At 52.6% G+C, this 27,693-nt stretch overlaps 1 protein-coding gene across 2 annotated transcripts in view; it reads right to left on the reverse strand.

Annotated features, from left to right (window-relative positions):
- Positions 1–584: 584 nt before the first annotated feature.
- TAF4 (TATA-box binding protein associated factor 4) overlaps positions 585–27,693 on the reverse strand; it is a 62,256-nt gene continuing 35,147 nt past the window's right edge. Inside the window, exons 3-16 of one of the 2 annotated variants that reach the window (XM_036420033.2) lie at positions 26,361–26,527; positions 25,070–25,189; positions 22,981–23,100; positions 22,288–22,410; positions 21,740–21,829; positions 20,768–21,009; positions 18,506–18,660; positions 18,069–18,183; positions 15,472–15,641; positions 15,095–15,225; positions 14,270–14,395; positions 13,814–13,870; positions 13,282–13,401; positions 585–940 (exon numbers count right to left, since the gene is read on the reverse strand). In XM_036420033.2, the coding sequence (XP_036275926.1) occupies positions 773–940; positions 13,282–13,401; positions 13,814–13,870; positions 14,270–14,395; positions 15,095–15,225; positions 15,472–15,641; positions 18,069–18,183; positions 18,506–18,660; positions 20,768–21,009; positions 21,740–21,829; positions 22,288–22,410; positions 22,981–23,100; positions 25,070–25,189; positions 26,361–26,527 (1,904 nt within the window). In that variant the 3' untranslated portion in view covers positions 585–772. The remainder of the gene's footprint in view (positions 941–13,281; positions 13,402–13,813; positions 13,871–14,269; positions 14,396–15,094; positions 15,226–15,471; positions 15,642–18,068; positions 18,184–18,505; positions 18,661–20,767; positions 21,010–21,739; positions 21,830–22,287; positions 22,411–22,980; positions 23,101–25,069; positions 25,190–26,360; positions 26,528–27,693) is intronic. The other variant, XM_045575011.1, reaches the window with a different exon arrangement.

The following is a 27,693-nucleotide window of genomic DNA, read 5'->3' on the forward strand; positions in this document are numbered from 1 at the left end:
TCTCAACACTTGATTCACACTGAGAAAGTCTTTTGATGATTCTTCTCAACTTTGATTTTATTTCATCTAAGTTTTCACTTTTAGCTAAAAAACACAGTGCAAGTAAAATATATTTATGCTGAAAAGGTTTTCATTTCTTTTAACTTTACAGCTTTACAAACTATAGCAAATAAAATGCATTTGTACAGATGCCGGCCACACATCCGGGAGCCGCCAGGCCGGCTCCGCGAGGCAGGAGAGTGACTCACCCAGCGGCCGTGGTGGGCCGTGTTCCTCGAGTGCTGAACGGGGAGGGGGGATAAATAGTCTAAAAATCAGTTTGCTTTGCCAACTGACTGATACAAAAATAAAATAAATGAAATGAGGTCATTGGCTTGCAGACACACACCTACGCAGTAAGTGGGGCTGAACTAAAACCAAATGCACAAATAATGTAAAAGCCGCTAGGAGGCGACACAGGGCAGCTAATTATTTGCTAAACGATTCAGTCAGCTTTTATATATGGCTTGTTTGGCAAGAAGGCCACTCAATCAAAGATGAGTTAGGATTTAGTTGTCCGTTAAGAGTACCCATGGGCCTCTGTACTCTGTTACAGAAACTTGTTTTCTTCCGGACTGAAGAGTTGACTTAGAAACAGGAATATAAAACGGTTCCATTGCAAAGAGGTGGCTGTTTTTTAAACAATATCCCATTTGCTTATTACAAAAAGGCGTAATCTGCAAATATATAAAAACGTCCCAGGCGTCTCTAACGAGATGCCGCAGGTCCTGTGCTACTTAAGGAACGCTTTATAGAGCAACAGTGAATGGCTTGTCTCGCGTTCATTTTCTAAACAAAATATGAGGTCCCTGAGGTTGACCCGCGTGATCCTTTGTCGTGTGAACTGCCGGGGGGTTCCCACGCCAGAGCTGCCGGGGACTGCAGAGCCCGGGCCGGACCCCTGTGACAAAGGAGAAGACAGCGAGTTAGTGGTGCACAGGGAGTCAGGACTCAGGGCAGAGGAAAGGGCAGGGCCAGGTGAGGGCCCCGGGATGGCATGTCTGGGTCAACGTGAGTCTCCTTTAGTGTCCCAAGGAACCCTGATTGGAGGAAGCCAGGTGGGACAGGCCCCATCCCAGAGCCCACTCCTCGAGCTGATGTGCTTTATGAATCCCCAGGGGCAGGGCGAGGCAGGGGCAGGAGCCCACAATGACTGCAGGGCCGCTCCAGAACCCCAGCCCAGCTCCCCAGAGCTCGCCCTCGGAGCCCTGTGGCCTGAGGAGGGAGGGTGGCGGCTCCTGCCCCAGGGCACGGAGCAGCTCCTGGGGGTGTGGCCAATGCCTCCCAGCTCCACGCATCGGAGGGCTCCAGCAGGGCTGATGCCTGGGGCCAGACTGTCATCCCCACATTCCTGACGCCACAAGGTCTGGAACCGGACAGGTGGTGGTCATCTGGCTGGGCTGCAGCACTCCGTGGTCACTTGGACAAGAGAGGGGCTCCCTGCCGGTCTGAGCGATGCAGCCTGCGCCCTAGGCCCGGACATGGGCCTGAGTCTCTGGTACTTGTACAGATGGAGTCTGGGGGTCCTCCTGGAAGCACCTTGCGAGCCCAGCAGCAGCAGCATCCATGGTCTCAGCACATCATCGCCTCCATCGCACACTTAGGCACAAGCCACACAACTCCCACTGCACGGCTCTCGTGTCTCCGAATGGAGTGGAAACTAAGTCTCTGAGTCTGATGGTTAAAGTTGCTCGTGTATAGTTCAAGTGCAAAACCACCTTGGCGTTTTTACAGCATTTCCTCCAGGTTTAAGATGGGAGCAGAGGGGCGAGGCCATGGCATTGCAGGTGGCCAGCAGTGGCAGGGGAGGCCATGCCTGGCCCCCTACCTGAGCCCATTCCCCAGGGGGCCTGGTGGTCCCAGGCATCTCAGGCACATCTTCCACCAACAAGTTACATTGTCCGTGCACCCCCTAGACTCCCCCTAGGCTCCCCAGTAGCCCCCACCCCGCAGCCCTCCCATGACTGCTCCTCCTTGTCTGGAAGAACTACCCAATGGAGTGGTTCGTGTCAGAATCAAACAGCGCTCCTGAAAGGGCTGTGCTGGCAACACAGCTTAGAGGCGGCGACAGGTCAGGCCGCAGAGCAGAGCCAGTGTCGGGCGGAAAAGCTGGAGGCTCTCGGACAGTGACCTCTCAGAGGCAGGAGTGTGCCACTCGGAGGAACAAGGGCACCAGCTACATCACGGACATGTGTCTCTGACACACACTATCAACCTGGCCCATGGCTGTATTTCTGCTTTCAGAACAGCAGGGCGGCTGAAACTTAAAAGTCAGAAATCAACACGAACAATATTTTCTAAAAACCAAAAGAGCAAACAAAACAGCAGCAGTCGTGGGCAGAGACAAACTGATGATGGCCAGGGGTGTGGGCGGGGAGACCGAGGAAGGTGACTAGAGACGCAGACGCCCAGTTATGGAGCAGGCCACAGGGACGTGACATCTGCTCGGTGAGAGCCTTGTCACGGGCTCCCTTGAAATGCAATTAGACAGCAAGTCACTGTGTATGCCTGAAACTAACACAGTGTTATAAGTCAATTGTATTTCTTTTCAAAAAAAGACAAATATTTTAACGCAATATTTTTTGGAAATCAAAACCATTACAAAGAAATCCTGATGGACAAGCGCCCACAGGGCCCATGGGTGTGGCTGCACACGTCCAGCCGAGCTCTGGGGTCAAAGGACACAGGAAACCAGCACTTCTCCTGCTTCTATTGACTTTTATAACAACCCCTGTGCTCAAGGACCCTACCTGACACTCAGAATCCTTCTAATTACATGGGGGAGAGCTATTTTTTCACTTCTCCCAATCGGAGGGAGTGTTCATGTCATACTATGGCACCTGGCTCCGAAGGAGGGTCCAGCCATGGGGGTAAGAGGAACCTGAGGAAGAGGCCCTCAGGACAGCAGGACAGCCCCAGCCCTGCAGCCGAAGGACCCACGGGACCTAAGACAACGAGAGTCTGTTCCCGGCTCAGACGCAGTGACCCAGGAATAATCCGAGTGTGTGAGAGTGAAGAGGGGCTGAGTGGGGACAAGTTAAGGTCCTGCAAGAACGAGAATGTCACCACCCTCCCCTCAGCCTAACCAAACAAAAAGCCTGCCCCGCTACCCCGACTTTGAAATGCTGCCAGAAGAGGGAGCCATCGGCCCATTCATCTTGTAAAACACAAACCGGAGAAGCCTAGCAAGGCCCTGGAGAACCGCTGCAAAACCAGAGCCCTGGATCCCAGCCGGTCAGAGGCGAACTGTCTGGAAACAAGAGGACACGGAGGAGAGCACGTTCAACAACAGAAAGCACATGTGTAAGCATCTGAGAACAGGAAAATCACCTTAAGTCAAAAACTCAAAAATTAGGAAAGAAGCACATTTAAAACCAGAAAAAAACAAATTTAAAACCAGGAGAGTTGCCAAAACCGGTTTGGCTCAGTGGTAGAGCCTCGGTCTGCGGACTGAAAGGTCCCAGGTTCAATTCCGGTCAAGGGCATGTACCTTGGTTGCGGGCACATCCCCGGTGGGGGGTGTGCAGGAGGCAGCTGGTCAATGTTTCTCTCTCATCGACATTTCTAGCTCTCTATCTCTCTCCCTTCCTCTCTGTAAAAAATCAATAAAATATATATTTAAAACCAGGAGAGTTAATTAAACACAAGAAAAAAATGGAAAGAGCCCTAGGGGTTTGGCTCGGTGGACAGAGCACTGGCCTGGGGGTCTGAGGGTCCCGGGTTCGATTCTGGTCCAGGCCATGTACCTCAGTTGGAGGCTCCTCCCAGCCGGGACCCTGGTCAGGGTTCATGCAGGAGGCAACCAATCGATGTATTTCTCTCACATCGGTGTTTCTCTCTGTCTTTCCCTCTCTCTTCCACTCTCTCCAAAAAATCAATGGAAAAATATCCTCGGGTCAGGATTTTGTTTTTAACGGACAGAAAAGACAAAAGTAGCTCAGAAATGAGTAAATTCACTGCAAAGTGCTCAGAGGAGAACAGACAAATAAAAGTGTAGAGAGGCAGGAGAGGAGAAAAGGAGAGGAGGAAAAGGAAAAGGTCAGGAAACAGGACCGGGGAAATGGGAGCCCCCAGAGCCCTGAGGGGCAGGCAGGTCAGCACTAGGACTTGAACTATAATCCAAGAAAACCTTCCAGGACAGAAAAGAGCAGCACCCCACACTGAAAGGGCCTGGGAAAATTAACCGTGAAACTCACTGACATGACCCCTAACACGTAGTTTCAGAGTCAAAGCGCAGTCCTCTGGCAGAGAGAGGAAACAAAACTCTGGAGACAAGAGCGTCAGCATGCATCAGGCTTCCCAAAGCCACGCGCACACCAGCGGCCGCAGAGCTGCACTGAGCCCGGAGGAAGCACGAGCCCAGCTCTGCGAGCCAGCCTGCAGTCCCCGGCCCCACAAAGCAAGCCCCTTTCGGCGTCCCAGGACGGGCCGTGCCCGAGGCCGCACACAGGCTGTCACAGGCGGGCACCGCCCTGACAGTGACAGCACATCACAGATGAGGGGATGAGTGCCTGGAATACGGGGATGTGCAGCATCACCAAAGAAAGGACGAGTCAGGAGAACCAGTGGCAAGTGTCCTAGAGGGGAACTGATGTGACACAGAAGAGGGGAGGGAACGGGACAGGCAGAGTTCACTGAGGACCGACAGCCAACAGGTGAAAGAAAAGTGAACAAGCTGAGTAGTAAACAGTGAAGTGAAAACCAGGGGAGTAAACACTGGAAAAAATTGAAGTGCCAAGGTAACCGATGGAACACAACTGCAGACGAGAAGGAGGGAGGGACCCCAGAACACACAGTGCCGAGTGGAAATGAGGAGGCAAGGGACCAGCACCTGCCTGTGGACGGCTCAGACTGCCAAGCACGGCAACGCTTCACCTGAAAACAAGCCATGAAAATCAACCCAGATGTGGGAGGCCACGGCACACAGATAATCAGAGAAGGTCACTGCAGGCAAGCAGGGACAGCCCTGGGAGGGCGAGCCCACCTCAGTGCCTCAGAGTGAGGCCGGGCCTGGCACTGTGACACTCAACAGAACAAGGACCACGAGAACCTCCATTCCCAACGGGACATCGCACAGGGCTGTGCAATTCTGAACCCGTACCCTGCCCATTAGGACGGAATAGGCCAGAGGAAGGAGGGGCTGCTGGGAGGAGCCTGTGACCTCAGACTGACCCTAAGGTGCAAGGACAAATCCACTGTGTTCGGTCTAGGTGTACAAGGACAGTGTGTGCGTGTGGAAGCCGGGGGGCTGAAGGAAGGACCTCCCAGGAGCTCACTGGGGCCCAGGCCCTGGTCCCCAAGCATGGCTCTCCAACAAAATGAACCAGGGCTCCTCAGAGAAATGGCAGGAAAAGTCACATAAGCCTAGAACAGTCTGTAGTGTGAGAAAGAAAATCTTTAAAAAGTGATGGCTCCTACTGAAGGACACAGGAGCCAACCTGAAGGAGGTCACAATGAGTGACCGATGACGAGAGCCAGGACAGCAATGCAGTCCTGTGTCTCCCACAGATGGCAGTCACAAAGGGAAAGGCAGGAACTTCACAGTGAGTCCCCTGCAGGCCCCACGTGGACCAAGTGTGCAGGTACCACCAGCACTGGGGCCTCCGGACATGACAGGCTGGAAGGACACAGCACACTTCTGTGACAGTGCAGCAAAATCACATGACCTGAGTTTAACCACAAGGAAGCATAATCCCCACCCGAAATAAGGGACTTTACCAAATAACCAACTCGTACCCTTCCACAGTGCCGGGATCAGAAGGACAGGGAAGACTGAGGACTGTCACAGATGGGAAGAGACCACGCAGCGTGAGGACAGACATCACGCGGGATCCCAAACAAGGGTCGGCCGTGGAGAGGGCACTGGTGGAAATGGGGAAACACAGATCCAGAGGAAAGAGCTGCAAAAGACACAGCTGATAAAGATCTGTTATCCACAATATACAAGGACTCTGAACATTCAACAGGAAAACAAACAACCCGATTAAAATATGGGCCAAGACCTTCCCAGACCCCTCACCAAGTTGCTACACAGATGACTGGCAAGCAAATGGCAAGATGCTCCGCGTCCTAGCCCTCAGGGAAGGGAAGTTACACGAGGAGAGTCCACTGCACACCCATCAGAGCGCCAAACCCAGAGCACTGACACCGCCGAGTGCTGGCGAGGACGGGAGCGGGGGGACCCCTTCACTGCCGGTGGGAACGCAGCCGGTGCGGCCGCTCTGGAAGGCAGCTCGGTGTCTCACACACTGCACAGCCTCGTGGACCCAGCAGTCACGCTCCCTGGTGTTTGCCCAAAGGAGCTGAAAGCCGAGGTCCACACAAAACCTGCACACAGACGTTTACAGCAGCTTTGTTCTTAACTGACAGAACGGGAAGCAGCCCAGATGTCCCTCACCAGGTGGGTGGATGAATCTCCGAGGTCCAGCCAGCCAGGGGGATGGCATTAAGCTCCGAAATAAGCGTCAGGCCATGAAGAGACACAGAAGAGCCTGAAATGCACGACTAAGTGACGGAAACCAACTGAAAAGGCTACAGACTGTGTGATCAGCTGTGCGACATCTGGAGAAGGCAGCTGTGGAGACGGTACAGACCATGGGCCAGGGGTCGCGGGAGGACGGAGAGGGGGCAGAGGGTTTTAGGGCTGTGAAACTTCTCTGTGTGATACTATGATGGTGGGCACATGTCATTACACGTTGTCCAGCCCCACAGAACAGAACATGCGGCCCCAGTGCACACCGTGGCTCTGGGTGATGATGCCAATGCAGGGGCCCTGACTGTTACAAATGCCTGCCGGGTGGGCTGTGAGCAGGGGAAGGAGCTACAGGGAACTCTGCACTTTCCTCTCAATTTTCCTGTGAACCTATAACAACTTTAGAAAATGTTTATTAATTTTAAATTTTAAATTCTGAAAAACAAAATGAAATAAAGTCCTCAGTGAACAGTATAATACCAATGACACACAGTAGGGATTGCTGGGTGACAGATATACAAAAATTCTAGCCCTACCCAGTTTGGCTCAGTGGATAAAGCGTTGGCCTGCGGACTGAAGGGTCCCAGGTTCGATTCCAGTCAGGGGCACATGCCCGGGTTGCAGGCTCGATCCTCAGTGGGGGGGCGTGCAGGAGGCAGCCAATCAATGCTTCTCTCTCATCATTGATGCTTCTCTCTCTCTCTCTCTCTCTCTCTCTCTCTCTCTCTCTCTCTCTCTCTCTCTCTCTCTCCCCTCCCTTGCTGTCTGAAATCAATAAAAATTTATATTTTTTAAACTTTCCAAAGTTTCTGCAACTTTTCTGTGTGTGTAAAAATTAGTTCAAAATAAAAAGTTGTGTGTTTTTTTTTTAAGACATACTCTGAGGGAATAATCTTAAACTTGGGAATAAAAAGACAAGAGACTGAGCACCATCTCTGATGGAAAGGCGGAGAGAGGACATTAAATTCTGGAATTGATGTTGCCCATCGCACGTACAACACAACTTTCCCTGCAGTCCCCACAGCAATGCCAACTCTGCGGAGGCCTCACCGCCGTCGTGGTGACGAGCTTCCCATCGGCTCCTCCGCCTCCCCGGCCTCAGGCCGGCCCCCGCCCTCGCCGGCACCCCCACCTGTGTGGAGCACTGTGCCTTCTCTATCCTTTAGAGGTTTTCTGGATATCTCACCCCCTAAGTCAAAACACTCTTCTGGGAACTGCCCTCCCGTCCTCGCACAAGGACCCGAGCCACTGACATGGTCGGGAAATTAGTTTCATTAGCAAAACACGGCACACACTGAGAACAGCAGCAGAAACTAAGTTTCCACCAGGAGGGCCACGGGCCAGGGCACGCTGGAGAGGCCCTGGGGCGCCCAACCCAGCCTCCATTAAACGTCAACACTGAGCTGGCTTCAGATACTGAAAGGGGCACTCGTGATACACGGCACACACATGAAGGCATACATGCTTGTGCACATGCATGCACAACACACACACGTAAGCACTTGCAGGCACTCGCACAACACTCAGCATGCACACACGCTCACACACATGTACGCGCACATATGCATAGGCATGGCCCTGAAAGGAACCAGGGCTCCGGACCAGCTGCTGGCAGGTGCTGGAGCCCTTGCGCCAGTAGAAATGGGACGCCTGAGGAATGAGGTGACATTTCAAAAGGATATAGAGAGCAGGTTGAAGAAGCCTCCACTGACCATCTAGAAATAACGAGAGGATTGATTACCACCCACTGAGAGCAACAGGAATCCGCCGGTTCGCGCGCATGTGAACAGATGAGGATGAAGGCAGGAGGGAGAAGGCGAAGCTCTTCTTACAGGAGAGGCAGCTAGTGATGGAGCAGGTGTGACCACAGACAACCCCATTGGCACCGGTGGTGTTAGCGTGCAGTGGCAATTGTGCGGGGGCTAAGGCTGGAGGTCTGGTGGGGAAGGTGGTCTGCACAGCCCTGCCACGTCTCCTCACTAAGGACTGATCCTTCTGAGGGCGCAGCATGACTGTACCCATGAGTGACCTGGCAGACGCCAGCTGAACCAGGTGGCATCAAGTTCACCAGGTCAACACGGGGGCCTGATGACTGATGACCACAGCAGAGCACCAGCAATCCTGAGCCCAAGGCCTGACCTCTAACCCTGTCCAGAATAGGGACACTTGGAAGAGACTAACAAGGCACACGAACCGGACCAAAGAGAAAAGAAGATCAACGCTGCCAGGACAGCTTGTGAAATGTGACCAGTCTGAGGACTGGCCAGTGGCCGGATCCGTGCCGATTCACCCATGACAAGGTTGGGTAGCATATCAGAAACTGTGTGGGTGTGTACATATGGAAAACAATACAATAATACAGAAGAAACTCTGTGTTTCATGTACTCATAACTATAAACATACTTTTGCCCCATTCTATAAATGTATAATACTATATATATATATAATAACCAAATGCACATACACACAGACATGGGGGGTGGGGAAGACAGGGTGAGAAGAAAATGTGATAAAGTGTTCAGAATGGAAAATCTGAATGAAGGGAGTAATTTATACTAGTCCTAAAATTCTTCTGTAGGTTTGAAACTATTTTAAAATAAAAACACTTTGAAAGAAGTTTATCAACATATTCAAGGGAGATGGTAACAGGGGCAGCATTTTTAGGATCTTGCCAAAGGCCCATCTATATATATAAAAGCCTAAGCGATCGTTCAACTGTTTGACCATTTGACCGATAGCTATGACATGCACTGACCACCAGGGGGCAGATACTCAACACACAGGCATAGAAACATGGAACAGACTAATGAATCTCAGAGGGAAGGGGAGGAGGGGGAGGGTGGGAAGAGATTAACCAAAGATCTTATATGTATACTAGAAGCCTGGTGCACACATTTGTGCACCCGTGGGGTCCCTTGGCCTCGCCTGAAGGGATCAGGCCGAATCCATGCACCAGGCATCCAACATCCCCCTAAGGGATTCCAGACTGTGAGAGGGTGCAGGCCAGGCCAATGGACCCCACCAGTGCACAAATCCATGCACGGGACCTCTAGTATCATATAAACCGCAGAACAATCAGATAGCAACACCCAAACCAGCAGACACTTGAGAACAAAGCCAGTGAAGGTGAACCACAGCAGTCACATGCCTCAATGGTATTGCAAAACCATGCAGGGCAAATAGGAAAAAGCCAACCAGCACCAGCAAGCCTACAACCCTGGGGCCAGCAGGCTTTCACTGGAAGAACAATGGTTCATTTAGAGCAGGAGCTAAACCTGGGAGGACCTGTCTACTCACACACCAGCCCAGTGCTGGGAAGCCTTACAGGACTGACCAGGGCTCCCAGTCAGGAAATCAAGCTGAGCAGGAGGAAGGTGGGGAGCAGAGAACAGTGCAGAAAAATAGAGTGGGAAGCTGAGCCATGGACTCTCAGAACATGAGCACCCACACTTGTACCACCATGGAAACAACCCAATCAAGTCACAAACTTCCTCAAACCACACTGCTTCTCAAAAGTTCAAGAAAACAAATATACAAAAGTGAGCAACTGAAAGCATTAGCATCAAATCCCATAGGAGACACTACAGGAAAAGGAGAAAAGGAGCAAGATAGCATCCCTATAGACGACAGAAAAACAGATGAAAACTGTACTGTGCTAATTCAAAACAAACTAAAGACATTAAGGAAATAATGACAGGCATGAAACAACAAAAATCAGAATTGACAAAACTTAGAAATGAGGCAACAAAACCAAGAATTAGAATTAGAACCAAAATTCCACTTGAGAAATGAAGACTAAATTAAAAAGAACACAAGAGCAAAGAAGCACAACAAATAACACCTTAAGAAGAAATTACAAAGGTGAAAAAATAAAATAAAAAGTATAATTTAAAAAAAGAGAGACTGAAAAGATTCATGCAAAGAAGGTACAACATAGAGTAATAGGAATCTCTGAAAAGGAAAACAAAATAGCAAGGCACCGTGAAAGAAAGTGTTCCTGCCAAAACTGGTTTGGCTCAGTGGATAGAGCGCAGGTCTGCGGACTGAAGGGTCCCAGATTAGATTCCGGTCAAGGGCATGTACCTTAGTTGCGGGCACATTCCCAGTGGGGGGATGTGCAAGAGGCAGCTGATCCATGATTCTCTCTCATCGATGTTTCTAACTCTCCCTCTCTCTTCCTCTCTGTAAAAAATTGATTTAAAAAAGAAAATACACACACACACACACACACACACACACACACACAAAAGAAAGTGTTCCTGAATGAAATAGGATCTGATGCCGTATGCTGAAAGGACACACCTACACTGAAAAGGCCAATCCAAGAGTAAGCAACTCCACGTAAATTAGGGGTGTCGAACACAATCAGAGAAGGGGCCAAAATCTAAAATCCAGCCTAAATCTCGGGCCGAATGGTTTACTGAACAGTCATAAACTGTCACTGTGATGGAAACGCAGAGGAGTGCAGTGATGACAGCGCGGTGTGGGCCACATTGCAAGGCCTGGCGGGACGGATTTGGCCCGCGGGCCTTGTGTTTGACACATGTGACGTAAATGAAAGGCTTAAAGAAAAGAATTCCGTGGGCATCTTGGAGCAAAAAGAACATATTACACAAGAGAAATGCAGTATCAGACTTGGGGCAGCACTTTCTCCCAGGAACCAGTATCTGAGTGACACATGTAAGGTTCTCAAGGAAAGAAACATGAGCCAAGGATTTTATGGCTGTCAGAACTGACCTTCAAATAGAACAGGCAGTTATCAAGATGCGAGAACTTGGGGAACGGTGTCTCCATGAACCATTTCAAAAAAGTCTGGTAGAGTGAGATTCAGAAAAACAAAATGATGAGAACGCTCTCAGCATAGAGAATAGTCATCAGTATCAAATACACTGTTTCTTCCTGAACTGGGAGTAAAGGAGCTACAGAGAGGGCAGACCAGGGAAGCGCTACAGGGCAGTACTTTTGTGGTGAGCCAACACCCGCCATACTCCTGGCACCCAGGAGTAAAGACCCACCCTCCAAAAACCTAAAACCGACCTGGACAGGGTAGGCAGAGCTTGCAGGTAAAGCTGCCAGGTCAGAGGGGCTTCTGAGGCCGCATGAGCCTCCTACAGACCCTTTCTAACACCAAAGAGAAAAACAAGCCAAGTGGCAGGACTTCCTGCTGAAACATGAACAACGCTCTTGAGAGGAAGACAAAATCCTGAGTCAACCAGCACGGCAGGCACAATAGCCAGCACTTGATTAACAATCACTAGACACACAGAGAAACAGGAAGTATGACCTGCAGTTGGAGGAAAAGGCAGCCTGAGATGAGCCTGAGACAGCCCAAATGTTGGACTTGACAAGGATATCAAATGGCTTTCACAGACAGGATGAAAGAAAAATGGAAAAATATGTTGTCCACAAGGGGTAACGGGGAAGCTCAGCCAAGAATTAGAAACCATAGATAACTAAGTGAAAACCCTGCAACTTCAGAATATGTTAGCTTCACAGCCACCTGGAGACGTGGTTGGGAAACTTGAGGATAAGTCAGTAGAAATTATCCAATCTGAAAAAAGGGTGGAATGTACATGTAACTGGGAGTCCCAGTAAAAAAATAAATAAGATGACAGAAAAGAATTTTGAAGAAATAAAAGCCAAGATATTCCAAATTTGAGGAAAAATACTCTCCTAGAGATCTAAGAACTCCAAGCAGGTTAAGTATCAACAGAACTGAATCTGAACACAACACAGACAAACTTCGGACAATCTCAAAACAATAAAGGAGAGGAGTGGTGAGGCCTACAGGGAACAGGGACCTGGAAGACAGTGGAACAGCAGCTAAAAGCAAGAGAATGGTTACACACCTGTGGTTGCTTCTCAGTTTAGAACAGGTGTGCAGTTCAGCAAAGCACACGATTTAGCCTCCCTTCTTTTGTGAGCTGGTCAAGAAACCATGGCACCAGGACACTCCTTAGAAAGGAAGGAACCAGTGGTGCCTCAGAGGGGTCCAAAGAACAGAGAAAGCGTCAGGGATGGCTAATTCCTGGACTCACTTATACCTTTAGTCTGTTGTTCTATAAAATTAAGTGATATATATCTGGTTTTGCTTGGCTTATTCAAGAATGTAGGAGAAATTAAATCTTAATTTTTTAAAAAGAGTTGAAAGAAAAAAACAGACTGTCAACCCAGGATTTCATTCTCAGAGAAAACATTATTTGAAACAAAGAAATACAACCATTTTCGGTAATCAAAAGTGAGGCCCCCACTGCCAGCCACTACTCTATACTGACCAGCTAAGTGCTGTGCTAGCACTCCGGGAACGGTAAAGAATCAGAGATGATGTTTTCTCTTCATGTAATTTAGCTTAAAAACAACTGACAGTTTAAAGCAAAATTAGCTTTCTTCAGGGCTGATCCCTAACTAAATATAAAGATATGCCAACAAGCAAAGCAGGAAACTGACACGCGCTGGGAGTGGGTCCCGTGCTGATCCCTGTTCCGTCCAGTAAGAACAGCTCTCCTGTGAAGGCCCTTTCCCTGACAGTTATAATCGCCCACATTCTTCTCAAAGCCAGTCTAAATCTCATCATATTAAACCATGCAACTAAACTTCTTATGGAAAGAACTCGCCTCCTGTGATGTTCACAAATAAGTCGATTTTAATGTAAAGTGTCAACCACGCATGTGAGAACGCCCGTTTTCCTACGTGCATCTGACTATACCGAGGGGGGAGCTGCCAGGTGTCCCACACCCCCCTCCACCCCCCATCCCCACACACGGCTGTACCTCGGCCCCGGAGCCCGGGCCTGGGGAGTCCACTTTCCGCTTCTTGCGGGGCCCGATGGCGGCCAGCGCGGTGAGATTGGCGTCACGCTGCCTCATCTGCGCCAGCTCCTGCTGCTGCATCTGTGTGAAGAGGGAACAAGGATGGTCACCTCAGGTGCATTTCCTGCTCTCAGCAAAGTGACTCACAGACAAGAGGTTGCACAAATTTTCTAAATTAAAATTTCTTTCATGTTTGAACCCTTTTTTTTTTTTTTTTTTTTTAACAGAAAGCATATTTTACAGTCAGAAAACAACAAACCAAGAGGTGCTCATCGTAGAAAGCTCTGGACAAATTTACAAGTACAGACTGATCACTCAGGTGAGAAAGTGCATAGCTCTGAAATGGGCAGGCAGCTCAGAGACCACTGGGGCGAGCACTCCAAGCGTCTACAGAAATGCTGCCTCACCAACGCCATCATAGACCCACGCTCCCACGGGGGACGGGGACAGGTCCCAGCAGCTGAGAAGGCTCTTCCACCCCAAAGCTCCTCACCTCTTTCGCCTTCTGTTTCAGCCTTAATTGCTCTGGATCCTCTTGTCTGGAGCGAGACTATTTTTCAAAAAGGGAAAGAAGAAAGATAGGTTATGACCTAAATGTTTACAACATGGCAACACCAAGGTTGTAACAGGAGGCACACTGTTTAAATACTGAAAGCCAAAAGGTGAAAATCTGTGTTGCATGACATGGGGAATAAAACAAACAGAATTCTTCAGGAAACAATACCCGTTTGGACAGAAAAACTAAGATACAGTCTCTGATGTGCCTGCCAGCTATAGAAACCTGACGGGGTAGGACACAGGACAGGAGCCAGGATGCGCCCTGCCCCACATGCTATGGCTCCTGAGGCCTCACACCCCAGCCCTACTCCTGATTGCACCCCAAACACCACTCCAGCCTCTCAAGGAACCCGAAGGCATCTGTCATCCCAAGATACTCAGGAGTACTTGCCTTGGCTGCTCGCATTAAGATCTCTCTTTCCTGCTCATCTTTCCTCTGTTTTTCAATCTGATCGAGTTGTTCAAAAAATTTGAGCTGAGCCCGAACATCACTCGCCTGCTCGTATCTGTCATCATCCTACAAAGAAGGTAAAATGATATGCTGATCAATTGGAAACCCAGCCGGACAGTCTGCACCCCCTTCCCGGTCCAGTTCCCATAGCTTCGCCCTGCAGACCCTGCACCCGAAGTGCTCCACGTTTATACGAGGAAACGCGTAGTGAGCTCAAGGGGAGTTTCCACTTCATACATTTCGCTGTTTGTTTTAAGTATTATAACATTTTAAACTTTCATAGCAGCATAAACATTTTCAGAATAAAACAGCTGTGCTTTCATTCTAACAGCTGCTCTGTAGGCGCTGTCGCCATTCTATTTTGCTCTTCGGTGCCTGTGAGACAGCACTCACTGGAACATAACAAGGATGCATGCTGGCCGCTACTGTGGAGGCCAGGCCTTTGGCACAGGCGACCTCAACAAAACACAACAGGCGATGTCCCAAGTCACCAAGCAGACTGGAGCCCCCATCTGCAGGGTTAGCCGGAAACCCCAGAGGCAACTGGGAACAAGACCCTATCCATCATGCCCTAGCTGAAAGTCACCTCCGCCTGTCCCAGCCACAAATCCCTCCATCCGCAGCCTGGGGGACAGAGCACCTGAGAGCAATGTGCAGCCAAGAAGTGCATCTTCCCCACACCTCGCTCTGCAGGAGACTGGAACTAGCCAGGGGGCTGCCTGCATGCACTGGACAGCGGACACTGGTCCGGGAACAGCACGTTACCTTATGAGAGAAGTTCTTCTGCTGAGCCGTTTCTGATATCTTCTCCACGAGGTTCTGCAGCCTCTGCTGTGTGGCGTGTGACACGTAACTCACCACGTCGGGGTGCAGCTCTGTTATGCCATGTTTCTTACCTGGGGGTCGGGCAATAGTTCACACATTTAGGCACTTCTTTCTCACCACTTGCTGCCTTGCACAGCCTCGGGACAGCCCAGGCAGGCCCCGGGCAGAGCACCGTCACCACCACCACGACACAGGCAAACCCGTGGTGGGGAGCTGCTAGGAGGGGCAGCTTGACCCCAATCGAGCACTAAAGTCGTGGTACCCACAGACCCCGTGGGGACGCAGACACCTGTGACAGCCGTGAAACAGGAACGCACCTATTTCCAATATCCTCCTCTGCAAAGGCGCTGGCAGGAGGAAGGTTTCGTCTTTGCAGGACCGTGTAAGCGTGCCCACCAAGTCAGAGTTCGTGGCTAAGATCCTCGCACTTTCTTCCGATAGGTTTACTCCAGCCATTGATGCCACGTCGTTAATGTCATCATCGTCCCTTAAGGTAATAACAACAGATGACTGTGCCAAGCACGGGCTGCAGCAGAAGCGCATTCAGGTGGTCCCAACTCAGGGGCAATGAACGGGGGGAGCGAACAGGGGCCCTTGGAAAGCATGGCTCACATCTCCCCAGGCACGCGCCTGCCATCTGCCTCATGCTCTTGCTGTCTGTCACCTGAATGAGGAAGCCTAGGGGTCTTCTTTGACAGTGACCCCAGTCTTCTAAAGAAACACCCATTCAGGGACAAGGCGGGCATGAGTCTTTGCATATGGACGGACATGTGTACAGAACTCCCCAACAGTCAGTGCCAAGTTCAGACAGCAAAACCCAACACCCTACTCACTGCTCAAGGAGTTCCCCCAAATGGAACTCTTTTAAAAGTCACAGAGCATTGCCCTAGCCAATTGGCTCAGTGGATATAGCACTGACCTGTGGACCAAAGGGTCCCGGGTTCAATTCCAGCCTAGGGCATATATGCAAAGGTTGCAGGCTCAAACCACAGTTAGGGGCCGTGCAGGAGGTAGCCGATCAATGATTCTCTCTCATTATTAATGTTTCTTTCTCTCCCTCTCCCTTCCTCTCTGAAATCAATAAAAATACATTTAAAAAAAAAACACAAAACTGCTCATTTTACTTTCAAAAAAAAAAAAAAAAGTCACAGAGCATTGCCCTAGTCAGTTTGGCTCCATGGACCCTGCAGACTGAAGGGTCCTGAGTTTGGTTCCACTCAAGGGAATGTACCTTGGTTGCAGGCTCCTTCCTGGCCAGGGTACATGCAGGAGGCAACCAATCAATGTGTTTTTCTCACATTGATATTTGTCTTTCCCTCTCCCTTTCACTCTCTCTAAAAATCAATGGAAAAATATCCTCCGGTGAGGGTTCAAAATAAAAAGACACAGAGCATTAATTTATATATCACACAATCGCAGACTCCGGAGAGAACTGGAGCTCAGTACGCTCCTTCCTGAACCCCTGAGCGTATGCTGCTGATGGACACCCCACTGGGCGTCCTCGCCGACAGGGCGCCCTGAGAGAACCTGGCTGCATCACCAGCCGCGCTCAGACCCGCCCCGATTGGCAGAATGGCCCAGGAGTGCCATCCACAGCAGAGGTCCTGTTCACAGTCCCATCTGGCGTTTCACTTGATGTCTCTTTAGCCTCCTTAGGCCTGGAATGCTCCGAAGGCCTTCCTGGATCTCATGCCCTTCACACTTAGTCACAGGCCACTTGTTTTAACATGCATCCTCGTTTTCCATCTGATGGCCCCTCATGACAAGATACATCTTCGGCAGGAGTTTCACACAAGTGCGTCCGCCACCTCCACAGGGCCTGCGTTTTGTTGGTCCCTTTCTAGCGGGTCCTCCAAGCACTAGCCCCACGGTCCCTGCCCTGCTTCCCCACCGCCAGGGCACTCGGCCCGCCCTGTGTTTGGATGTGAGGACCTGGAGTGTGTGTGCACCTATCTGCGCTCTGAAACTGGGTGTCCCGTTCCTCATGAACTATCAGCTACTCATTTTATGGGCTCATGGCTTCCTGTCTGTGCTGTGAGGACAGTCTGTTCCTAGAGATGTGGTCAGCAGGAGGAAGGCCACTCTGAAGACCTCTGTGTGAGCTCTGACCCCTGTCTGTCCCCCCTGAACACTGCTCTCTGACCTAAGGAGATGTGCCGAGCCCACCTCGCCTCCCCCTGAGCCAGCCGGAGGTGGTCAGCCTTTCCAGGCACCCTGGTCACTATAGGAAAACAGATGTCAGAAGATGAGATCTGAGCACCCGGGAGCTTGCTACCACCAGGTGTCACTGCTCCCGGCTCCTTGGGTGGGCAGAGTGAGGAATTTCCATCCGCTGCTACTTCAGACCTTTCTACACTGCACCAGGAGGTGACGCCACCATGTCCCATTCCAATCCAACACCACAGGTCCACTCAGCTCACTGTTCTGCATTTGACTCCGTTCTCTGCCAGGGAGAGGCCCAGGCTTCCCCACCTTCCATCCACTCCCAGTTCTGAGCTGCAGGGACCTCACCTCCCATCTCCAGCACCTGCCCCCTCCCCACACCCTGGCGCTGCCCTCAAGCTGGGCTGCCCAGGCACATAGCCCCTTGCCTTCCTCAAACACTGGCCCAGCTCCGGCCACCTGCTGGCTGTGGGGGGAAAAGACCCATGAAAGCCTTCTGACCCAAGACATTTCCTACAGCTCCATCATGACAGTCACAGCACAGCCCTTCCTTCAGGGAGTTAGCCCTGACAGGTTAACTCCATCACAAGCAGGCTCAGCCCTACGCGTCAGAGAGCCCATCGGCGTCCCGAGGGTCCCGAGGCTGAGAACAGGGCGAGTAAGGCACCTGGAGGACTGACGCTCTCACAGTACTGGGCTAGTCAAGACCGTCACAAGGGCTTCTCGATCACCTCAAGCAGGCATTCCTTACCGAAACGAGCCTCCCCCGGGCTCCTTGAGTTTATTTTTCTGCATAGCAGCTGCTTGGGCCGAGACCGCAGAAAGAGCTTTGGTTCCAGGTAACACAGCAGGTTTCACCACCGGGACTGCAAAACAGGGACACAGGAACCCCACCCGATGCAGCGGCATGTGTGTTGTGCCCGTGCCCGGAGAGAGCCAGGGAGGATGCCCCCGCCCACTACAATAAAGTTCCTAAAAGCAGTGAGTTTCTAACCCCAAACCACAGATGAAAGTCTGAATGGCATCTCTCAAGCCTTCACCTGCTGCCCCACGCCCACAGGTGAAGACTGACCGCACTGAACTGGACACTCAAATGGCTCAAATGGTCCCTTTCGCTGTGTGTGTCCCAAAAGAGTAAGAAAACGGGAAGACAGGACCTTCAGTGAGTGGCCCTGACTGCGGCCTCACCTGGCTGCAGTGGGTTCAGCTGGATCTGCTGGGGTGTGGTCAGTACGATGCGGTTGTGAGGCTGCCGGAGGGCCACCATGGGTGTCTGCGTCAACGTCACCTGCGGGGGCCGGATCAGTGCTCCGGGCTTGGGCGGCTGCTGGATCACCTGCGGCAGAGCCACATCCCCATGAGCACTAATAGCGCCAGTTCCCAGCTGTCCCCAGCCATCCTCCTGCCATCGCCCCGGCCAGGGCAAGGTCAGGCTGCCAGGATCACATCAGCTTCCAGGCAGAGCTGCACCTAAGCGGCCCGAAACGCAGAGTTGTACGACTACTTCTCCTGCAGGCCAGCGGAGTTGATGTGGCCACCTGAGGCTACAGGTCAAATTTCTGTTTCTCCTCCACACTTTCTCTAAGAGGGGAGGTGGCCTTTAAGTTGGGGGAAGGCTAGATCGCCTATATCTCCCCTGAACTGTCCCCCAGATGTGGTGTGCGCCAGGCCCCAGCTGTGTGCCTGCTCCTCTTCCTGCACGGCCTGCATGGCTCTGTCTACCTTAGACTCCTGCCACTGATCACGTGCTCACCCTGTCTCTGCTCCCCATCTACTCATCTCCCTGTCCAGTCAGCCTACCTCCTCCACCTCCAGCCTCTGTCCGACCCCCCACACAGCAGCACCCCGAATCCTGGCAGCACCGAGTACCCCACAGGGGCCAAAGGACACTACAGCCCCTTCTAAAGCCACACAGCTACCGTCCATGTGACCTCGTCCACCCCTCTGGGGCTGAGGGTTTCAAAATCCAGTCTGGCCCTAACTGGTATGGCTCAGTGGAAAGAGCATTGGTTTAAAGACTGAAGGGTCCTTGGTTCAATTCCGGTCAAGTGCCATGGCCAGGTTGCAGCCTGGATCCCCATTGTGGGGCATGCAAGAAGCAGCTGACCAATGATTCTCTCCCATCACTGATGTTTCTATGTCTCTCTCCCTCTCCCTTCCTCTCTGAAGTCAGTAAAAATATCTTTTTTAAATCCAGTTTCTGAATTTTACAAGGTAACCGGTGAAAGTGTTGTGGGGCACGCATAGAGGGGACAGGGCAGTGCCCTGAGATCAAACTATTTTGGCACTGACACCTGTGAAAGCCCACGCTGTGCAGGATGAGTAAAGCGACGTGCCCCGGGCCTTCAGTCAGGATGAGCCTGAACCTGGGAAAGCTTCCAGTTTTCACATCTACAAGCTTCAAGGAAACCGGTCAGACTCAGGCCTTGCTACCTACTGCTGACCACACACACACACACACACACACACACACGAATCTGCACAGAACCCGGGAAGCCGAGCGCAGAAAGGTCCCTGCTGGTCGACACGGGGAACACCGGTAGCATCACTCACACACCCGCACCACAGGTCAATCTCCGAGAACAATGGCTTCCCATCATGCTCTCTTCAAGAGAACCCAGCTTTTGTGAAAATCAGCCCAGGGGTTGCCAAACAGGACAGCTCTGTGCCTGCATCACATGAAAGGAAAGAAATCTGCCCCTCGGACTGGAAGGAGTGTGGAGCTGTCACATGGGCACCTCCAGCCCTGACACTACTGACAACCTTCCCGAGGGGGTCAGCCTGCTTCCTCCCCGCCAATCCAGGCCAAACCCACTCCGGTTCTAACTGAGCAGGTGAGAGAGCTGCATGGATTTAATCACCCATGGGTTACCATGTTGCACCATCATAAACACACTCCACTTCGACTAAATGCCATGGAGCCTGGGGTGTGTTTTGCTGTAACTGGCTTTAGAGAAACAAAATCTCTTTGAATTTTTTTAATAGCCCCCAATCTGCCTATGGGAGCAAAGACAGCCTTTCTCCAGCTGCAAAGCTCGGGACACGGAATCGAAGCTGGCAGTAAATGAATGACAGCAGCCTGCCACTCAGCTCCTGGAGTTACCACGGCCCAGACTTTTGCACACCCAGGCCCGCACTGTGACGCAAAGGCTCACGCAGCTGCCTGCTCATCCAACACCAGCACACTCTGTCGGTTTCTTGTATGTGGACCACTGCTCCCAATAAAGGTAATATCCAGCTAAGAGTCACTATAAACTCACCATGTCCCTGTAAGCCAGGATCACCCCAACAATACAGGTGCCGGATGGACACTGGGTAAAAGCCAACACACTAACTTCATGCTACTGAGGAATGAATCACAGAATTGTGGGGCCCAGGCTGCTGCCTTATCCACGAAAGCTAACGCCCAGGGCTGTCCTGCAGGCTCCCTGAGCAGAGAGGCAGGCAGGGGTAAGGGGCTGTCCCTGCTTGCCAACGCCAACCTGTGTGGGCTGCGTGAGGCTGATGACAGGGGGCTGGAGAGCGCTGGTCACAGTGGCCGCCGTCTTCCCGGCCGTGCGCTGGACGGAGCTGCTCAGCACCACGGCTGTGAGTGCAGTGGTGGCCTGCTGGGCAGGCGGCTGCTGCTGCTGGCTCTGCTGGATGAAGGCTGCGGAGTCAGGGGTCAGCTGTCTCAAGGCGGGCAAGCTCCTCTGGGTAAACACAAACACAGGGTCAGCAGGCAGCACAGCATGGGGTGCCCTCTCCAAAACAGACAAACCCCATTCTGAGGTACAGTTCTTAAGCTTAAGAGTGTCGGTTTTGCCGACCAGTATGCCTCAGTGGGCTGAGTATGCTTCCCTGCACCAAGAAGCCCCAGGCTGGATTCCAGTCAAGGCACATGCCCAGGTTTGCAGGTTCAATTCCCAACCGGGAGCATACAGGAGGCAGCCAACTGAGGTTTCTCTCTCATTCGTGTTTCTATAACTCCCTCTCCCTCTCTTCTTCTCTTCCCCCCCCCCTCTCTCAAATAAAATTTTTTTTTAATAGTGTGGTTTCAGAGCTTAGAGAGTTACCTCTGGTGTGGGTGGCAGCCTCCAGCACTGACCCTGAGCCCAGGAAGATGGCGCAGCACTTCTGAAATGCTCTGAGAATGCTGTGCACCAGAGATCACCTAAGGGACGACCGCTGCCCTTGGAGCCTGGCTCCTCCCCGGGGTGGGTGTCCCATCAGCCCTCACGCTCACGGACAACCCATGAGTCGGGCCTGTGCTTGGAGCGGGACGCCCGAAGGCCAGCAGTACTGAGGTCCAACGCCCAGAAAAGCCTCTAAGAGGACGCCGCACATTCTGCTGCAGGCGCTTTAGGCTTTCAACACAAGGTGCCAACTGTGCCCACTCCTCCCTCAGAACAGCACGGAGATGGACAAGGGCTTTGCCGTTACCTTCAGGAAAGGCACAAGGTAAGGTTGAGGTGAAGAATTAAGTTCTCGGTACAGCCGGCTGGTGAAATCCTCCGCTTCGATTTTTCCATCCTTAAAAATAAGACTCACATGAAATTCCTTCAGGACTGGAAGTTTGCACACACACCTCTTGAGGCTATTCTGGTCTCCTGGTCTCTCTGCCAGGTCTGGACTGACAGAGGCAACAGGAGAGTCAGCGTGCCTCATACTCAGCCAATGTGGGTATCCCAGGTGTGTGCTGACCAGCCCACCCCCGATCTCCCCACCCAGCTGTCACTCAACAGTGCCCAGCCCTGACCACGTGTCAGACCATCCTGCCAGGAGCCAAACAGCCTGAGGGAACCTCTCTGGCACAGTCAAAGCTGCGAGCGAGCGAGCACAGGCGCAGAGGGGTCAGGGACGCCTGTCCTCAGGGATGACACTTCCACCAAGGCCCCGAGCCTCGGGGAGGAAGCCGCACAGGGAGGCCCTGCACACCCAGGGCAGGCTGCTGTGTCACACCAGGGCCGGGCTGGTGGCGAAGCTCTTACCAGCAGGTGCTGCACCAGCTCCTTCACATTCGCCGCCGTCTCTGTGGACTGTTTACCAGATGAGGCCAGCTTTATTAACGTAGACAGAAAGTTCTTACATTTCTTCACGTTTTCCATAGTTTCCTGCATTCAAGTAAAAAGACACCTGTGAAAAGTCTTACAGGCAAATGCCCATCTTCACCCTGAGAACTGTTTCTTCTCTAAGCATTCTCCTAGCCTGCTGGTGGGGCCTGGCCCTGGCAGGTGCCCAAGCAGGGTGCCCAGGACACCTGGCCATACAATCAAGAAGGACCTGGCTCACACTTCCCTCCACTGGTGATTCCCTCCCTTGGAATGTCACAAGCCGAAAACCACAAAGGTAAAAAGGTGACTCCATCACTGGTCCCTGCAGTGTGTTCATCACCAAGAAGAACCGGCATCTCCCTGATGCACAGTGACAGGGTTACAGAGCGTCACAACTGCTAACATTGACGAACTACTTGGCAAAGAAACTGGAAGAAGCTGTAAATAAAGCGGGATCCCAGTGTGAAGATTTATGCATGTGCAGGGAACTACTGAAGTGTAAACCCAAGCGGGTAACAGTGCTGTTCTACGAACACTACTAACTGCAAACACTACTGTCTGGGCCTCTGTCACCACGGGGAGCCCTCTGCACACACGGTCCCACCTGAGGGGTGCACAGGCAGCACTCACCGTGGCAGCTGTGGAGGTGGTGGTGGCCCCCGGGACAGTCCGCTGAGGTGTCCCTGTCTGAACAGTCGCCGCCGTCCCAATCGAAGCTGTCTGGGCAGCGCCACCCAGAACAAGCTGAGGCTGCAAGATTCCAAAACACAAGGTAAACAGAGGCTGCAGGCAGCAGCCTTATGTCTGGGAAGAGAGCTCCCTGCAGAGGTGGGGCCTCGCTGGAGGGGATGCACCCTGAGGACCTTCGGACACAGCGACAGGCAGAGCCTGAGCACTGCAGTCCTCAGCACCTGAGAAGTAGGATGGTGACCTCCAGCAAAAACTGATAGAAACAAAGCCAATCGCTGGAAAAACTTGGTGCTCAGGAGTTGATCCTGAAGTCACATGGTGACCAGTACAAATGGCCTTTTAATAAGCAAAGTAGGTCTCATCCTCAGTTCAAAAAACTAACTGCAATAGGGAATGTCACTGCCTGGTCTGCACAGAGCCTGGTGACAAGTCAGCCCTCCTGCAAGGAAGCTCTGGGAGAGAATGGGCTGGGGCCCTGGCCCCTTCTGCCGGCCAGACTGGCCTTTTCCTTGCACTTCAAGAGCGAGTCTCATCATGAAGTATCACTATGGGGAGGTGGAGCACAGGAGGAGTGGGTGGAGTCAGTGAGGAAGGCCCCTGCTGAATGAATGGACAGCAGCTCCACCCTTGCCCGAGGTCAGGCTCCTGACCGACCACAGTTCTGCAGCAGGGTCGTGACACCAACATTAACTGGCTTTCTAACCGGTCCTCCAATTTATAATCTAGCTTTCAACATTTTCTCTCCAATTTTTAAAATGTCCCTTTCGTAAAACTTCTAAAGTAGGGGCAGTGCAACCCCTGCACATGCCTCCGGTGTGGCCCAGTGTCCATTAGAGAGCTGACGCAGCCCCTCCAAGCTCCGGGTGTCCCAGTGGCCCCAGGCTGTGGACACCAGCTTCCGGGAGGTCAGGAGCCGCAGGTGGGGACCGGATTTACGTCAGTCTATCTTCTCTCACTTGTAATGTGAAGCATGAGTCATCACTGCTGTCACCAGCAAATATCAAACTCAAACCTCAGGGGGAAAGGAGGAGCAAACCATGCTGCCATCTCGGGGCCTGTCCCACATATGCTCCTGCTGGCCCCACCAACTTCCACTCACGAGACACATGCAGACTGCACAGAAGCGGACACTCAGTTGACTGTGCCTCATGCTTTCTGGAAACCCTTGCACAAAATGTAGAATCAGATGCACCAACCAGACAGAACCACAGGCAGAAGCCTGCATCCTGGAAGTCCCCAACACCTGGACGACCCTTCCTGTGTTTCAAACAACACTGTCACTCACTGCAGGCGCCACAGGTGAGTCAGAGAAGACGCGATCCAGTGGGGGAAGAGTGTGGTGCTGAGCTGCTCCAGACCCACTACCCACCACTGACCCTGCCACCTCTGGCTGTGGTTTCCTCATTCGGAAAAACAGGACAGCACCAACTGCCAAGGGTATCAACACTGACAACAACGCAGCAAAGAGCCAACCTGGCACAAAGACACCTGGTGAAACCTGGCCAGCACGGCAGCACCTCACAGTGCACGCTCACCAGCACCTCGCTGCAGCTGGAGCCTCTGCTCGGGACGCTCTGGCCTGTGGCCCTGGCCAGGGCTCCTCTGCTGGGACAGGAGTGGCCAGCCTGTCCGGGACACCAGCAGCTGAGCTGTTGAGAGCATCACAGCCCACCGCTGTGATAATGACACCAAGTAAGACCTGGGACACGGTCAACGACAGCACTGCCACCATCGGCGCATTCACGGGGAGACAGGTACACACACACACTCTGCACTAGGCTTTCCCTGCTCCAGAGATGCCTTACAACCAAATGCTGATCAGGTGACCCTCTCACTATTCTCTGGCAGGGCAGCCTTAAAGTGCTGCTGGTGCTAGAGTCCGTGCGGCCTTAAGGAAGGGGGACCCAGCCACAGCCTATGCTGTCATCAGAGAGGAGCCCCTTCTCCTACAGCCTTCCTCCCAAAACTCTGCCTGCGTCCCACTCCCAAGTCCATGCCTGGTCCCTGCGTGCAGGATGCCGGGCCTCACCTGCACTCCGGGTGAGCGCTGCAGCGCGGCGGCCGGCTGTACCGTCGTCTGGGCCTGAGACACCTGCTTAATTATGGTCGTCGGGGTCACCTGCCGGGCAATAATAGGGGTCCCAGGTGCCTGGAAAACAAGCAAGACCCATCTAAAAGGGGCAACAGCGTGAGAATTCCCCGCCACCCTGTGCACCCAAAGCAATCCAGGCACAAGTGCGTCTGCAAGTTCACTCGCAGTTTCAACAGAGCCACCTAATTCTAAATATTTGGTTCCAAAGTAAAGTGCAGGCCCCCATCTTTGCTACTACAGTGAAAATGCCTTAGACTTCTTTACCAAATCAGCATGGTCCTTGAAAAACACATGTATCTGGGAATCGGTCCCGTGAGGACTACTGTGATCTTGTCCACAAGTACTAAAGAGTGACCACGGCACTAAGAAGTACTACGTGTCCCCGGGGTCTAAGACCAATCACACCTACCCCCGATGGGAAGCTGAGTCCTGAGCAACGTAATTATGAAGTTGGTTTGAAAGGAGATGGACAGCAAATGCTGATGGTCACATGGTGACATGCACAACCAACAGCTAAAGTGAGATCACAGATACCGTACGTCTGCCTCACACTGAACAGAACAGACTGGGAAGCTGAGCTGTTCCACTCAGCGAAGGGGCTGTGGGTCTCCCAGCACACGCAGCTGCTGCTGCAGTGCAGGGTGCCGTCCAGGTATGAGCTCAAGAAGGAAGTCTCTCTCCACTTCAGTTACTGACCAGCTCCCTAGCTGAGAACAGAGGAAGATGCAGTGGACAGGAAAGCACCGCAGACAGAGGGGACGGGACAGTGCTGACATGTGCCCACATGGAAATCATGACACGGACAAGGAACCCAGATGGGAGCAAGCCCTGCATGTTCTTCAGCACTGGAGCCTGCCTCCCACCACAGTCTCCAACGCCTGTGTGTGGGGAGGCAGCTCTGTCCAATACAAGTGTGTCAAGTCCTCTGGGCCTCCCGACGAGAAGGCCAGCACTCAGTGTGCCTGCTCTGCCCACTAGCTTAGCACTGCACGTCTCCGCTCAGCCTGGGACCCAGCTCTGTGGTAGAAGCACTAGTACATGGTCCACTCTGCAGGAGAGGAAACTGAGGCATGGGAAGATGCAGTCATGGAGAGAGGGCAGCTCTCAGGGAATCAGAGCCAGCTCTTCCCAGTAAGACTGTCCTGGACACCAGGGTCAGCCACCCGGTGGTGGGGCAGGATGCCTGCCACAGGGCCCTTGGCAGGTGCAGGGTGTACGCATGACTCACCTGGACGGTGGAGATCTGGACAGGTGGGGCACTTGTGGGGGTTGCAGGGCGGGGTGCCATGGTGGTCTGAGGCTGGGCCTGGGCGTGGGCCTGGGCCTGCATCTGGGCCAAGGCCTGCTGAGGGATCATTAACAACTGCCCGTTCTCGCTGCGCACGAGGACCATACCTGGGGATAAAGGACAGCTGGTGTCAGAGCCCGGGAAGCAGTGGCTCTATGGGGAGGCCTAGCGGCTCTGAGGAGAAAGGGGACCTGTGGTGACACATGGAGTCACCGGTCTCTGACATGCCTGCTGCCTGCCAGATGGTGCACGGGAAAAGGACACGCACAGGGCAGTTTCATGGATTCAAAGAGCAACCAACTGACGCCCAGTCAGTGTATCTCTGTGGTAGAGTGTGGACCTATGAACCAGGGGGTAAAGGTTCAATTCCCAGTCAGGGCACATGCCCAGGTTACGGGCTCAATCCCCAGCGTGGGGCATGCAGAAGGCAGCGGAACAATGAATGATTCTCTCTCATTGCTCATGTTTCCCTCTCTCTCTCTCTCTCTCTCTCTCTCTCTCTCTCTCTCCCTCTCTCCCTCTCTCCCTCTCTCCCTCTCTCCCTCTCCTTCTCCCTCTCCCTCTCCCTTCCTCTGAAATCAATTAAAACATGTATATATATTTTAAATTAAAAAAGGGCACCGAGCCTTCCTTCTGTGAGTAAGCCAGGCACACGGCTCTGCCAGCCCCACCATCGCCCCACAGTCACCCCACACTGGTCTCAGCATGCACCCACTCCAGAGGAGGAAGCCACCGGGGGCGCTGAGGGCCTGGCAGAGTCCCCACAGGCACACACTCTCCCCGACACAGATTGCCAAGTGCGCACGAGGCAGTGGTGTCGAAGACTGGTCGGAGGTCCCGCTGGAGCCACAGACCCCAGCTCTGGCAAGGACAGGTCCCTCCGCACTGCCCCCGCTGGCCCTGTGACCAGGGGCAGCTGGGACCTGTCCTATGGAACCCCAAACTTCCCATCCAGCAAAGGACCCCGCGGCACCCAGGCACCTCACCTCTCTGGGTTTGGGCAGCATGGTGCCCATGGCTGACCAGGAGGGGGCCCCACAACACAGACGGACAGGGAGAACCACTCACACAGCACATGCTTGAGCTCCATCACTGGAAAGCAAATCCAATCATGCAGGCTTAGCATTAATTTTAGCTTCAAAAACCAGCAGCAATCAGCACAGAGGCCATCAGACACATAACACAAGTGTCTAAGTTCACATTTAATTCCATGAGAATCAACGATGGAGCTTCGGGGGGAACCGCGCTCTTCCTCTGGTGGGGCCTCCGCACT

This window comes from Pipistrellus kuhlii, unplaced genomic scaffold, assembly GCF_014108245.1.
Source record: "Pipistrellus kuhlii isolate mPipKuh1 unplaced genomic scaffold, mPipKuh1.p scaffold_m20_p_60, whole genome shotgun sequence".
In the NCBI taxonomy this organism is placed as follows: domain Eukaryota; kingdom Metazoa; phylum Chordata; class Mammalia; order Chiroptera; family Vespertilionidae; genus Pipistrellus; species Pipistrellus kuhlii.